At 40.9% G+C, this 15,043-nt stretch overlaps 1 protein-coding gene across 1 annotated transcript in view; it reads left to right on the top strand.

Annotated features, from left to right (window-relative positions):
• The window catches only part of LOC113409498 (probable C-mannosyltransferase DPY19L1), a 102,130-nt gene that overhangs the window by 44,869 nt on the left and 42,218 nt on the right, over positions 1–15,043 (top strand). Inside the window, exons 12-14 of the mRNA XM_026663487.2 lie at positions 6,380–6,466; positions 8,053–8,112; positions 10,770–10,850. Coding sequence (XP_026519272.1) covers positions 6,380–6,466; positions 8,053–8,112; positions 10,770–10,850 — 228 coding nt within the window. The remainder of the gene's footprint in view (positions 1–6,379; positions 6,467–8,052; positions 8,113–10,769; positions 10,851–15,043) is intronic.

Raw genomic sequence — 15,043 nt, 5'->3', positions numbered from 1 at the left:
TTGGAAACAAAAGAAAAATGTACTGGTTTTAAAAGAATACTGTCAAACTTGGTAGACCAACATTTTCATCTGTCGTAGAAGTAGATATTTTCCAAATGTCTTGCTAATAAATAAATCTTTTTATGATTTAGACAAATATGTAAATGTAAACCAAGTATTTTAATATCCTAAATTAAAATTTAATGAAAGAGCTACGTTCACTTCTGCTACAATATCATGGCCAGTTCAAAGCTGTTAATTGGAACAGCTCATGAACAGGGCCGGACTAACATGGGGCTTTAGGGGCTGCAGCCCAGGGCCTCTGACTAAGGGGCCCCCGCAAAAATAAATCCATAATTATATACAATTCAGTGGTCACCAACCTGCCGATTGCCATCGACTGGTTGATCCTGGAGCCTCTGCCAGTCGATCGTGATCTCCGGGCCACTAAATGTCCTGTGACGCAGCAGGGCTCAGGCAGGCTGCCTGAATGCCTTGGCCCCACGCCGCTCCCGGAAGCGGCCAGCTGCTGGCACGTCTCTGCAGCCCCTGGCGGCAGGGTGGGGAGGAGGCTCTGCGCACTGCCCCTGCCCCCAGCACTGTCCCCGTAGCTTCCATTGGCAGGGGTGGCGCTTGCAGGTGCGTACAGCGCACGGAGACACACTGTCGCCCCCAGGGGCATGCAGAGACGTGCCCGCAGCCGGCCGCTTCCAGGAGCAGCATGGGTTATGGCAGGCAGGCAGCCTGCCTGAGCCCTGCTGCGCTGCCGGCCTGGAGCCGCCTGTGGTAAGCGCCTCCCAGCTGGAGCCTGCACCTCACACCCCCTCCTGCATCCCAACTCCCTCCCAGACCGCGCACTCCCTCCTGAACCCCAACCCCCTGCCCCAGATCAGAATCCCCTCCTGCACCAAACTCCCTCCCAGAGCCCGCACCCCTCATCCTCTCCTGCACCCCAAAACTCTGCCCCAGCCTGGAGCCCCCTCCTGCACCCAAAATCCCTCCCAGAAAGAAACTAATATAACAGCTGTTCTAAGATAAGAAGTAGGCTATTTTGAATTAACTTAACAATATTCTACATGTTTTAAGACTGACATGTATCCATAGAATGGCTTTGCTAATTAAAAGGCAAGTTTAGTATAGAGTTAATACCCTCAATGCCATAATTGTGATCATTTTGTTTTAAATTAGGAAAAAGACTTGTATACAGGGGCCCCAGAGAATCTAATAGCCCCAGGCTCACAGGAGAGTCAGTCCAGCCCTGCTCATGAAGATGATGTATCCATATGACAGCCCCAAAAATGTTCTGGTACATACTTCAAAATAAGAAATGAGAAAATATTTTATGATTAAATTAGTCCTGAGCAAAATTTCAGGATGTTTTAGCTTGAGAGAAACATGAAGGTAGGAGGTGATAGTCCTTCGCTCTTTTTCCTGACCACTTCCTGGTGGTTCCAAAGCATATAAGTAAATTACCTGCAAGTTTAATTTATTAGTTCTTATATTTGCTCCAGATGCCAGGTCACTCACTGCCAGGCCTCCCACTAACCTCCCAGGCTGTCCTGGACCCTGCGTCCCCCTGAAGCGCAGGGCCCCCCAAAGCGTGGGGTCTCGGGCGGTTGCCCCGGTCCATTCTATGGACAGGACGGCTCTGCTTGGACGTGTTCTGGGCACCACCAAAAATTATACAAACCTGGCGCCCGTGGATACTGGTCATGCATTTACAGGTTTCTGTATTTGTGTATTTTGAGAAACATTGATACTACATTACTTTCTGGATTTTTCCATGGTGTTCAGGCTCTTCCTGAAGAGTCTAATAGCTGTAATACACTTCATTGTCTGGGTATATCAAAAGAAGGACAGGAGACACTTGTTATGGATTTTAATCAGGCCTCAACTTTATTATATAGCGGTCTGGGACTACCAGGCAGATAAAGTGAACAGTGCAGGCAAATCCATATTTATTCAAATCATTACCTGGGGCTTCCACCAGCCCCCCTTCATTTTCCATCCAGGTCCCTCCAGCCAACACATGGCTTAGACCTTACTATCCACCCCCCTCATAGGAGGGTTAAGGTGGCTATCAGACCAGGGGAGGAGGGGTTGGCTCCCTGCCGTACCAATCATAGGAGTCCCCAACCCTCCTCCCCCTTTCTGTTCCTTTACCCGTCACCTCCCTTATGAGTACTTTACCAGACCATTTATCTGGTCACTGGATGTCTTCCCTATGGAGTACCTGCACTGGACATCCACCCCACACTTACAAAATAAGTTGTGACATATACCCTACCACCTTTTCTTCTTACCAGAAAAGGTCATCCCTGACACCCACTTGTGGGGAAGGCAAAAAAACCTCGCTCCACTGAAGCCAATCTGGTGGTGCGGGAAAAATTCCTTCCCAGCCCCCCTTAAAAAGGAGTGACTAGCACAATGCCCACAGCAGGTCCTAACCCAACCTGATATTTGCCTCCACTAGGGGAGGGAGGGTGGGTGCTGTCTTGCCTGCTGCATGGAAAAAAGGGGCTTCCCACGCCAGGGCTTGCACCTTCCAACTTCACATTCCTGGGGGGTGAGTCAGGGCCGCAAAACTGATCACTGTTCACCTTTTGCAGAAGTCTCTAACCTCACTCCCCCTCCCCTCCAGCCATAAAGCACAGCTGCCCTCCCTCGGCAAGCCCAGCCAACATTTGCTTTAAGTGCGGTGCAGTCATTAGGACTTAAGAAATGCCCTATTATGTATTCTTGAACAATATTCTGGTTAGGAGGAGATTATTGAGAATCCAAAGATCTATAGCTCACCTACTAGAAGAAACAACTTAATATAGGCTTATGATTATCTTTCCCCCATTGGTTCTTTCTGTCCTTCTCTTACACACCTCATCTTGAATTCTTTTCTCTCTTCCCAGCAATTGATTCTCAATCGCCATCTTCCACTTATCCCCATTCCAATGTGTTATAGTGCCTCCCCTGTCCCTTCTATGGCTTTAAAGGTTTACTTTGTTACATCATCCAGTGAATTTTAATTTATTCTTACAGATTTTTCCCTTGCTGATTATGGTCTCTCACAGTGATTCTTAAGGAGTCAGTCTCCTCATGGATTCTGTCCTTCTAATGGATTCTGGAAGCACATCCCCTATTCAATATCAGCTGCTATAGCTTCTGAGACATTGGCTGGGCCTGTGAATCCATAAATTTTTCTAAAATCCAGAATAATTCTTGCCAGAACAGCATAGTTGGCAGCTACAACTGTATAAAAAAATAGTGGAGAAAACTCTGATATGGTTAAGTATGCCTATGACCAAAGAAAATGCTGCATCAAATTTTTGGTTTACCAGTTTTGATAGTTATTTATTTGAAATTTATAGCTTTCTGTATGGCAGAAATATGAAGTTGTTCTTTGAGTGTCCCTCTGGGTGCTTCAATTCAGATGCACATTCACCCTATGCCTTTGATCAGAGATTTTTGGTAGTGTTGCCTGTCTGGCCTGCTCATGCGCCCTACACATACTCCTGCCCCATACCCAAGCTATATAGAGCTATGTGGGCAAACAGCCTTCAGTTCCTTCTAGTGGTGCTGGAATTAGGGGTGCTGCCACACCCCCTGTTTGAAGTAGTAATAAACACCAAATACATTCCATCAGCAGCACCCCCACTATAAAAATTGTTCCAGCATGCTTGGTTCCTTCTCAACTGCCTTCGGCCAGAATTGGAATTTAGTGTGTGCCTGTTTTCTATTTAGAGTTATTATATAGTATGTAGTTTAGTACTTTATAGTTATTGGAACTGTTGTTCTCATTTTCTTTCTCCCCTCCAAAAAAATTTTTTTTTTCTCGTTCTGAGGAGTCCAAATTTTTTTCTTGAATATGGGATAATGGGCTACATGGGTTTTAAAAGGCGCCTTTCCTTTTGAGGAGCCATTCCTGTCAGTGAGGAATTTTCCCCTAAATTGAGAATGAGAATTGGACTCTCAAGTCTCCAACAAAATAGTCTTAGCTTTGGAAACTTTTGCCACTGCAGGCAATATGGAGTGCAGAAAATTCTGTTCTAGAGGAGGACTCAGGTATCTCCTAGAGATTGAGGATTTTCTCATTACATGGACAAAGGGTCTTTCTCTATGGGTCTCCACCAATTCCATTGCTTTTAAAGGTTCTCAACAAGATCAAGCACAGCCAAGCCAGGGGGTCATTTTGATTATATCAACTTGGCCAAGACAAGTTTTGTTTCCTTACCTCTTCAGACTCACCTTCTGCCCTCTGTGGCAGCTCCCTATCAATTCTTGACTGTCTCAGGATGTGGATCAAACACTTCATCCCAATCTGAACATTCTGCAACGTCAAGCATGGCTCCTCAGTGGCTCTCAGGATTAGAGGCATCCTGTTCATCGGGAGTACAACATGTGCTGTTAAATAGCAGGGAGAAATCTACAAGACACACTTACCTCCAGAAATGGAGAAGATGTTATCTTTAGTGTAACCTCTGTTATCTTTCACCTGTCCAGTCATCTCTTTCCACAATCTTGGATTACCTATTGGAATTGAAAACACCAGGTCTCTGAATTCCATCAAGGTTCACTTAGAATTAATAACAGCTTCCCACTCACCATTAGGCGGTTTGTCAATTTTCACACATCTGACCACAGTGAGGTTCTTAGTCTTACAAACCTTTTCCCACAGATTAGTGATCCTACTCTGCTTTGGGATTTCAACCTTGTTTTTAACCATCCTATGAAACAGCCTTTTGAGCCACTAGCTACGTGCTCTGTTACATTTGTCCATGAAGACAGTCTTTTTGGTGACCTTTGCTTCTGCACGAAGGGTTGGAGAGATTGGGGCTCTAATGCCAGGTCCTCCATTGACTATGTTCTCCAAGGCGAAGGTATAATTACAACTCCCTGCAAAATTTTTACCCGAGGTTTCTTCTGTTTCATATTAACCAGACAGTTCACTTTCTAGTTTTCTTTCCTAAACTGCATTATTCTACGCAGGAAGCTATCTTCCATACGCTAGATGTTGAGAGGGTACTGGCCTTTTACTTGAACAGAACCAGAACATTCAAGAAGTCCCCATGACTTTTTGTTTCTATTGAGGATAGGTCAAGGGCAGTGTTTCCCAAACTTGGGACGCCGCTTGTGTAGGGAAAGCTCCTGGCGGGCTGGGCCAGTTTGTTTACCTGCCCCATCCAGCAGCTCCCATTGGCCTAGAGCAGTGAACCGCGGCCAGTGGGAGCCACAATCGGCCGGACCTGCGGCGTCCTAAGTTTGGGAAACACTGGTCTAGGGAATACACTATCTCACATCCAGAGTGTCTCTTTGGATTATTGCATATAATGGTTTGGCTGATGCTCAAACTCCCCTGCAAGTGATTGCATGTTCTATTTGATTGCAGTCTATGTCTGTAGCCCTACTCAAGAATGTTCCAGTTGCTGAGAGATCTGCAAAGCTGCAACATGGAGTTCAGTGCATACTTTTTCCAGCCATTATGCTTTGGTTCATGCTGCTAGATCAGATGCTGCAGTAGACAATGCAGTTCTCTCTTGAGCTCTGGACTCTGTTCTAAACCTCCTGTCTCCTTGAGCTAAGGAGTCACTTGAAGTGGAGCACCCACAGAGACACTACTCAAAGAAAGAGCGGTTACTCACTTTGTGCAGAAACTGGAGTTCAAGATGTGTCCCCCTTTGGGTGCTCCACTACCTGCCCTCCTTCCCCTTTGCTTTGGAGTTTTCTTTGTGATACTTTTCAGTAGAGAAGGAACTGAGGGTGGTTCCCCGTACGGTCCTATACAGCCTCTGTTCAGGGCATAGCATGTGTAGTGCACATGTGCAGGCCGAACAGGCATTGCTACCAAAAATCTGTGATCAAAGGTACAGGGTACATGTGCATCTGAAGTGGAGTACCCAAAGGGACACGCATCACAAAGAACTCCAGTTATTGGACAAAGTGAGTAACCTCTCCCTTTTTTTCCTCCTCAAAATTTCTTTACTACTTTGTCCACAGGATTCTGAGAGTCTGACTATCAGCATATATGTGACCAAGTAAAATAACTTGAAAGAATGAATAAAACATCAGGAATAGCGTTTTAAAAAATGAAAAAAGAATATCATTAGGGGTTGAAATATATTCTGTTATTAAATCTTTTAGTCTGTTACTTACATCATCATCATAGTAGTTCACATTTGCTACATTGCCATCATTTTAAATCTTTATTACTAACCTTTCTCAATACAATTCTATAAGCTGGGTCTCTAGCTTAGAGAGTTGCTGCATAGTATGTAGATATTTATATATTTAAAGAAAACCATGGTATTGCTGTCAGTTATCAATTATTTTATTTATACTATATGTTGTATTTGAGAGAATTACTTGATGGTTTAGATATTCGGAGATGTTTTGTATTTTCTTATTTCAGGCATCTCTTGCACTGTGTTTCATTTTGATGTTTGGCAACTCAATGTTATTGACATCATATTATGCTGCCTCTTTAGCAGTTATCTGGGTAAGTTTTGGAAGAATTCATTTCAAATGCTTAGGAATGTATTTCTGCACTATTAGCTATGGATTGGCACATTAAATGGAGAATTGTAACTTTTCTGAATAGTTAGAAAATAGTATACTTCCATGAGATTGATAAGGTTAGTCTTGGAGATGTTTGGGGAATGGGGAAGTGTTAGTAAAGTCAATAAAATGTTGACATGTCAAAGCTTTGACATGAGAGAAACTGAACATGGACTTACACTTTTTCAGGTGTAAGGCTAAAACAATCATGTTTTACAGTGTACTAAAAGTTATTTATATGCTGGCAAATTTTGTAGAACATCCGACACACAAGCTATACGTGATTAACTGATTGGACTTTAAAATGAAAGTTGTGGCTTAAATAAGTTTCTGTTTGAAGCTTAAGCAGTATTAAAAAAATAATAATCTTAAAACGGATACTTTTTCCAAAACTGCAAATAGTACAGAACAGAATGACCACTAATAGAAGCAACAATAATCAGAAATTATAAGTCGATATGAAAACAGTCTTGGAAAGTCCACTCACTCAGGACCACATTCCAAGCATTATTAAAACCATTAAAGGTTTGTCATCCGATATCTTCCTCATCCCTGTTTTTTACAGAAAAAACTTACCTAAGCAAATCATGTACTTACTCCAGGAAGGAAGAAGACAAAAGAATTATCAATCAAGGCTAGTAGAAGGACACTAAAGAGAGCCTATTTCCACCTCAGTCTCTCTTGATGTTCCATCCTGGAAGCATGGAGGGTAGCCCAATGTCTCAGTCTTTTTATTTTAACTTTTTGTCTCTTAGATCTTTTCTGAGAAATAACATAACTATACTATAGGGATGCTGAGCCATGCTCCTGGCTCCTTCGTTAGCTAGAAGCTAAAATGTCCCTAGTTACAAAAAAACCTTTCTGTTTGACCATTTGTAATGAAGTCTCAATGTCATGTGGCCATTAGTCTGGTGTAGAGTAGGCTTCTTACAGCTCTTCAGTTAATGCCTCATTTCTGATTTTTATTGCTCTTGACATCCACTGATGGTAAGGGTTCTTGCTATTATAAGATGGTGAAGAGGGCATACAAGAGGAAAATTTAGAACTTAATAACAAATTGTAACTTAGTAACAAAATGCAGGGAAACTTAGTGATTCTGTGTTTAGTAATGTTTTTCTGTCATTCTACCTCATCTTCCCTTGGAGATTCTTTGTGTAAATTTTTTATGCTGTAATTAGTAATTATTCCTCACTTTGAAGTTTCTTGTTGCTGGTGAAAATAGCCAAGCTTTCTGTGCTTGTATTGCCTTTGATGTTTTTTCAGAAACTATGTAAAATAGATTCTCGCCTGGCAGAGAGAAGAGTGGTTCTAATTCAGTGTATGGAAACTACAATATCAGAGTATCAGTTCTTATGATATTCAGTCATGTGGTTGACAGGTTACACGGGTTTGAACTGTACTTTTTAAGGATGTTCATGTGGTGACATGTCAAGCTCTATAGAAAAAAATACCTTGTTTTTTTGCGTTACTGGAATATGATTGGAAATATTATAAAATAGGTGCATTAATTTTTAATTATTATTTTAGGGTATTCTTGAATGGAGTCCAAAATTGCTGAAAATGGGTAGAAGAGAAGTCAGTTTATGGGTAAGGATTGATTATCAGAAAAGAACTACCACTTATTGGTCAGCCAAATCAGGAAATTATCCATGTATTTTTATGCAGTGAATATGTGAGAACTGATAGTTTGAAGTAATATTTTGAATATCAATATTTCAAAATTGACTAATATCCCATAAGGAAAACTGACACAAAAAGGAATAAAATGGATAAGTAATTTGACAAAATTGAACTAAAAGCTTTCACACTATAAGAGTTAATAGAAGTTAAAAATACAGGAATTTTCTAATTAGTTACAATATTTACAAAATCCTAAGAATTGGACCGCTTAAACTAGATTTGTCTCCAAGACAGTACTATGGAAGGAAATTGAAAAATAATCCAATATCTGATTTAAAAAAGCAAATTGTATGCACTCTTACTTTAGAACTTCAGGGCAATATTGACAAAGTGAACTGAGTTTGAGAAACAGATCTAAACAGCAAATTTCTCCTGAGGATTGAAAGAATATGATAATAGTACAAGTTCACCATCATGGAGAGAATACCAGTGGAAAAGTATGATTAAATATTGGCTCCCAACAGAGTTGCAAAACAAAATAAACACAGTAAAATTCTGGAGGGGATACCATGATATAGGGGATCATTTTCATATCTTAATCCTAATTTTAAAGGATGCTGGTTAGATTAAAAAATAACAGATGTAAATTCCTGTTACTCTGAGGCTAGAAAAATGTCCCAATTTGTGAAAATTAAACACATCTGTTTAATTTCTTATAACTGCAGCCAATGAATGTTGTGATGGGTTTCCCCCAGGGTGCCACCTGGAACTGGGGTACCATTGAGCCCCCCTGACCCACCATCTGGGCACCCTTTACACTGTACAGCTGTGACCAGCCTGCCAAACCCTCTCCCAGGCTTCAGCACACATACAGGTAGCGACACACCCAGCTGCAGTACATACAGATGGCTGTGATCAGCTCTGCATCGGGAGGATACAGCTAAGGAACTGCTCAGCTGCTCAAGTGCCCATCCCCCTCTGGAATGTAAACCCAAAATTATACCGTCTTGCGCTGCACAGAGATCTGTAGAGTGTAAGCTCATGAAATTCGCCCCTTCTCTGTGTGGAGAGGAAATATGCAACAGCTTTTTGCCCCAAGTTATGACTCCCACATACTGGTTTGTGATAAATCAAAAACAAATTTATTGACTACAAAAGATAGATTTTAAGTGATTATAAGGAATAGCGAACAGATCAAAGCAGGTTACCTAGCAAATAAACAAAAACGCAATCTAAGCTTAATATACTAAAGAGGTTGGATATGAGTAGCAAATTTTCATCCTAAATGATGTTTCCAGCAGATCGCGGAGATTCTTAAGGGGCCAGTTGCACTTGCTTGCAGCTTAAAAACCCCAGGTGTTACTTTCACAAGTTAAAAATTCCTTCAGCCTGGGTCCAGCACTTTCCCCCAGTTCAGTCCTTGTTCCTCCAGTGTTTTCAAGAGTCGTCTTTGGGTGGGGAGTCAGTGAAGAACCTCGATGTCACCCCCTGCTTTAAATAGCTTTTGCATATGGCGGATACCCTTTGTCTCCAAGCATTGTTCCCACGCCAGTCAGTGGAAAAACACTGGTATTCCCAAGATGGAGTCCAGTACCAGGTGACTTGGTCACATGACCCTGTAGGGTCCTAGCAGCCATGAGTCAGAGGCTGTTTACAGCGTCCTCAGGAAGGCCTCCCATGGGAGATTAACCTCTTCTAAGGCCTATTGTTTTTTTCTAATGGCCCATCAATCTGAATGGGCCCTTCCCAGCCAGCCATCTAGACTGTGTCTTTTGCCTAGTGGGCGTTCCCTAGGTGTAAACACATTTATAACACAGATATATAGTCAATATTCCTAATTTCAGATACAAAAATGATACTTGCATATAAGTAGGATAATCATATTCAGTAAATAATAACCTTTCCAATGATATCTTACATGACCTATCTTGTATAAAATACATTATGATTGTCATAATCATATCATCATAATATCTCTATGAAGAATATGGGATGCAGTGTCACAAATGTATTTCATCCTTTTGGTTGAAAAAATAAATACTATCTCTAGAAAGGTAGTTAACAAGAAATAATTTTAAAAAATTAGATTAACAACTATTTCAGGAAAGATGAACAAAATGGGATGTATATCAATTTTTAAAATTACAATATGTATGCCTCAACTTGTAACTAGTCTGCCTCAATTCTGCTGTTTTCCATTAGCTTGTATATCATTCATTCTCTTTTAATACTTACACTGTTAACCATTATGTTAATATTTTTATAAAAAGTAGCTAAAAATAAGATTCTGGAAATCTCATTTCTGCTGACTGCACTCTTGCTGTGATATTGTTTGAATGCACTAGGAGAGAAGAGGGAGTCTTAACTGTAGTGCTTGGAGCAATGTGCATAAAGCAGTACTAGATCTTTCAGTTTCAAAAGGAAAAGATTTAATATTACTACTGTGTTCTCTAATTATTGGAGTGTACTTTGAGTTACAAATCACACTTCTTGTGATTGTCTGTTGCTTTATTCTTGACACTTTCCTAACACACAAGAGAACTTTTTCCACTAACTGCACAACTCCAGTATGCTTTTTTCTTCTGTTCTCCTCCTTCAGTCTGAATGTATCCTTTATTTTGTAGGCCATTGAAGGATTTGCTTGGTTATTTGGAACAGTCACCTTGAAATATTTGACTTCTCTAATATTTGGAGTAGCTGATGATGTAAGTTCTGCTTTTTTAATGTTAGGCATTGTTAAAGGTTTTATTTTAGACAGTTATGTTGCTTCATATCTTATTTAATCCTTTAAATGTTTTTTTCTTCTCTGAGAAAATATTTAAACTGCACAATATTTAAAATGATTGCTAATTTATTATTCCATTTTCCTTTCTTCCTAAATGAAATGGACTTAAACGTTAAACCAAGCCAATAAATGAATGCTGTTACTTTTTGGTGAGCCAATGTAATGTTCCAAGAAATTGAGTTAGCATGGAAAAGTGAGACTTTGTTTAGCTCTTAACTGACCACCATTGTTGTAGGACTATGCATTTGCTAAGTAAAACTTTGACACATGGCAAACAACTTAGTAAAAACTGTCTTCGGAGTTTTTTTAAAAAATAGTGACTTCTTTTTAAAAGACCTATTCATGCTTTATGGGAAACCATGGGAAAAACTGAATTTATAAATTCTACATTTAGATTACATTGTTCTGCACTCCTACTTTATCATTAAGAGGTTTTACATGAAAATGGAATCTAAGCATTTACGTTTTATCTATTTGGCATATTTTGATCAGAAGCATTGAGGAAGGAAAAGCGAACGATGCCGTAATAAAACAGTACATTAAAATAACCAACAAATAACAAATTGGCAAATGTCATCCAGAGCTAGAATAAATTAACAATACAAAGAGAGGAGATAGTAAGATTTATCTACATCTTAACCAAAACGTCAACATTATTTTTGAAGATAATTGTGTCCCAAAGCCCTTACAAATTTTCTTAACATTTCTATTTTGGCTTTATTATCCTTTATTATATCATATATTTGGTATTGTATTGCCATGAGATTTCTAGGATTACTTGCACAGAAGTGGGAGAGGAATTATCACTCCAGGGTTTTATGATTTCCATAGCTATTCTCCAGGCATTTGGTACAGAAGTTGATTTAAATGATGGTTACAAACCACAGTTAGTAGTTCTGCAATTTCACATTTGAGTTCCTTCAGAACGCTTGGGTGAATACCAGCTTAGTTTATCAATTTGTTCCAAAACCTCTTCTAATGACACCTCATTCTGCGACAGTGCCTCAGATTTGTCACCTAAAAAGAATGGCTCATGTTTGGGAATTTCCCTCACATCCTCAGCCGTGAAGACCAATGCAAAGAATTCATTTAGTTTCTCTGCAATGGTCTTATTGTCCTTGAGTGCTCCTCTAGCATCTCGATCATCCAGTGGCCCCACTGGTTGTTTAGCAGGCTTCCTGAGTCTGATGTACTCAAAAAATTTTTTGCTATTGCTTTTTGAGTCTTTGGCTGACTGTTCTTCAAATTCTTTTTTGGCCTTCCTAATTATATTTTTACACTTCATTTGCCAGAGTTTATGCTCCTCTCTATTTTCCTCACTAGGATTTAACTTCCACTTTTTAAATGACACCTTTTTGTGTCTCACTGCTTCTTTTACTTCATTGTTTAGCCATGGAGGCACTTTTTTTGTTCTCTTACTGTGTTCTTTAATTTGGCGTATACATTTAAGTTGAGTCTCTGTTATGTTGTCTTTTAAAAAGTTTCCTTGCTGCTTGCAGGGATTGCACTTTTGGCACTGCACCTTTTAATTTCTGTTGAGCTAGTTTCCTCATTTTTATGTAGTCACCCTTTCTGAAATTAAATGCTACAGTGTTGGGCTGCTGTGGTGTTTTCCCCACCACAGGGGGGGATGTTAAATTTAATTACATTATGGTCACTATTACCAAGCGGTCCAGCTATGTTCACCTCTTGGACCAGATCCTGTGCTGCACTTAGGACTAAATCAAGAATTGCCTCTCCTCTTGTGGATTCTAGGACTAGCTGCTCCAAGAAGCAGTCATTTAAGGTGTCAAGAAGCTTTATTTCTGCATCCTGTCCTGAGCTGACATGTACCCAGTCAATATGGGGATAGTTGAAATCCCCCATTATTACTGAGTTTTTTTATTTTTATAGCCTCTCTAATCTTCCTGAGCATTCCGCAGTCTCATAGACTCATAGACTTTAAGGTCAGAAGGGACCAACATGGTCATCTAGTCTGACCTCCCGCATGATGCAGGCCACAAAAGCTGACCCCCCCACTTTCCCTTAACTCTGCTGTTGAAGTCTCCAGATCGTGATCTAAAGACTTCAAGTTGCAGAGAATCTTCCAGCTTGCGACCCCTGCCCTATGCTGCGGAGGAAGGCGAAAAACCTCCAGGGCCACTGCCAATCTACCCTGGAGGAAAATTCCTTCCCGACCCCAAATATGGCGATCAGCAGAACCCCGAGCATACAGGCAAGATTCTCTAGCCAGACCCTCATTTTGCCAGCGATGGCTGTTATTGCCTAATTGACTAAAATCACGTTATCCCATCAAACCATTCCCTCCATAAATTTATCTAGCCTAATCTTGAAGCCAGAGAGGTCTTTCGCCCCCACCGTTTCCCTCGGAAGGCTGTTCCAAAATTTCACCCCTCTGACGGTTAGAAACCTTCGTCTAATTTCAAGCCTAAATTTCCCCACGGCCAGTTTACATCCATTCGTTCTCGTGTCCACATTAGCACTGAGCTGAAATAATTCCTCTCCCTCCCTGGTATTTATCCCTTTGATATGTTTAAAGAGAGCAATCATATCCCCCCTCAGCCTTCTTTTGGTTAGGCTAAACAAACCAAGCTCCTCGAGTCTCCTTTCATAGGAAAGGTTTTCCATTCCTCGGATCATCCTAGTGGCCCTTCTCTGTACCCGTTCCAGTTTGAGTTCATCCTTTTTAAACATAGGAGACCAGAACTGCACACAGTACTCCAAGTGAGGTCTCACCAGCGCCTTGTATAACGGAAGCAGCACCTCCCTGTCCCTACTAGAAATACCTCGCCTTATGCATCCCAAGATCGCATTAGCTTTTTTCACAGCCACGTCGCATTGCCGACTCATAGTCATCCTGCGATCAACCAGGACTCCGAGGTCCTTCTCCTCCTCCGTCACTTCCAACCTATGCGTCCCTAGCTTATAACTGAAATTCTTGTTAGTCATCCCTAAATGCATCACCTTACACTTCTCACTATTAAATCTCATCCTATTATTATTACTCCAAATAACAAGGTCATCCAAGTCTCCCTGCAGAATATCCCGATCCTTCTCCGAGTTGGCAATACCTCCCAACTTGGTGTCATCCGCAAACTTTATCAGCCCACTTCTACATTCGGTTCCGAGGTCAGTAATGAATAGATTAAATAAAATCGGACCCAGAACCGAACCTTGAGGAACCCCACTGGTGACCGCCCTCCAATCTGACAGTTCACCCTTCAGTACTACCCGCTGCAGTCTCCCCTTTAACCAGTTCCTTATCCACCTCTGGATTTTCCTATCGATCCCCATCTTTTCCAATTTAACCAATAATTCCTCATGCGGTACCGTATCAAACGCTTTACTAAAATCGCGGTATATTAGATCCACCGCATTTCCTTTATCTAGAAGATCTGTTACTTTCTCAAAGAAGGAGATCAGGTTGGTTTGGCACGACCTGCCTTTCGTAAACCCATGTTGCAATTTGTCCCAATTGCCATTCACCTCAAGGTCCTTAACTACTTTCTCCTTCAAAATTTTTTCCAAGACCTTGCATACTACAGAAGTTAAACTAACAGGCCTGTAGTTACCCGGGTCACTTTTTTTCCCCTTCTTGAAAATAGGGACCACATTAGCTATTCTCCAGTCCAACGGTACCACCCCCGAGTTTACAGATTCATTAAAAATTATCGCCAAGGGGCTCGCAATTTCTCGCGCCAGTTCCTTCAATATTCTAGAATGAAGATCATCCGGTCCGCCCGATTTAGTCCCGTTTAGCTGGTCAAGTTTGGCTTCCACCTCTGATACTGCAATGTCAATCCCCCCTCCTTTATTACCCTCTGTCCTACTCCCTCTATTCCTAAACCCTTCATTAGCCTTATTAAAGACTGATGCAAAATATTCATTTAGATAGTGTGCCATGCCTAGATTATTCTTAATTTCCACTCCATCTATATTCTTCAGCGGTCCTACTTCACTATCACTATCAACTTTCTGGTCAGGTGGTCGGTAATATATCCCTACAGCTATATTATTATTAGAGCATGGAATTACTATCCATAGAGATTCTGTGGTTCAGTTTGGTTCATTTAAGATTTTTATTTCATTTGATTCTACGCTTCCTTTCATATA

Source organism: Terrapene carolina, unplaced genomic scaffold, assembly GCF_002925995.2.
Source record: "Terrapene carolina triunguis isolate 2854851 unplaced genomic scaffold, T_m_triunguis-2.0 Scaffold33715, whole genome shotgun sequence".
NCBI lineage: Eukaryota > Metazoa > Chordata > Testudines > Emydidae > Terrapene > Terrapene triunguis.
Note: the sequence above shows the minus strand (reverse complement) of the source record. Positions and strands in the feature narration are given on the sequence as shown.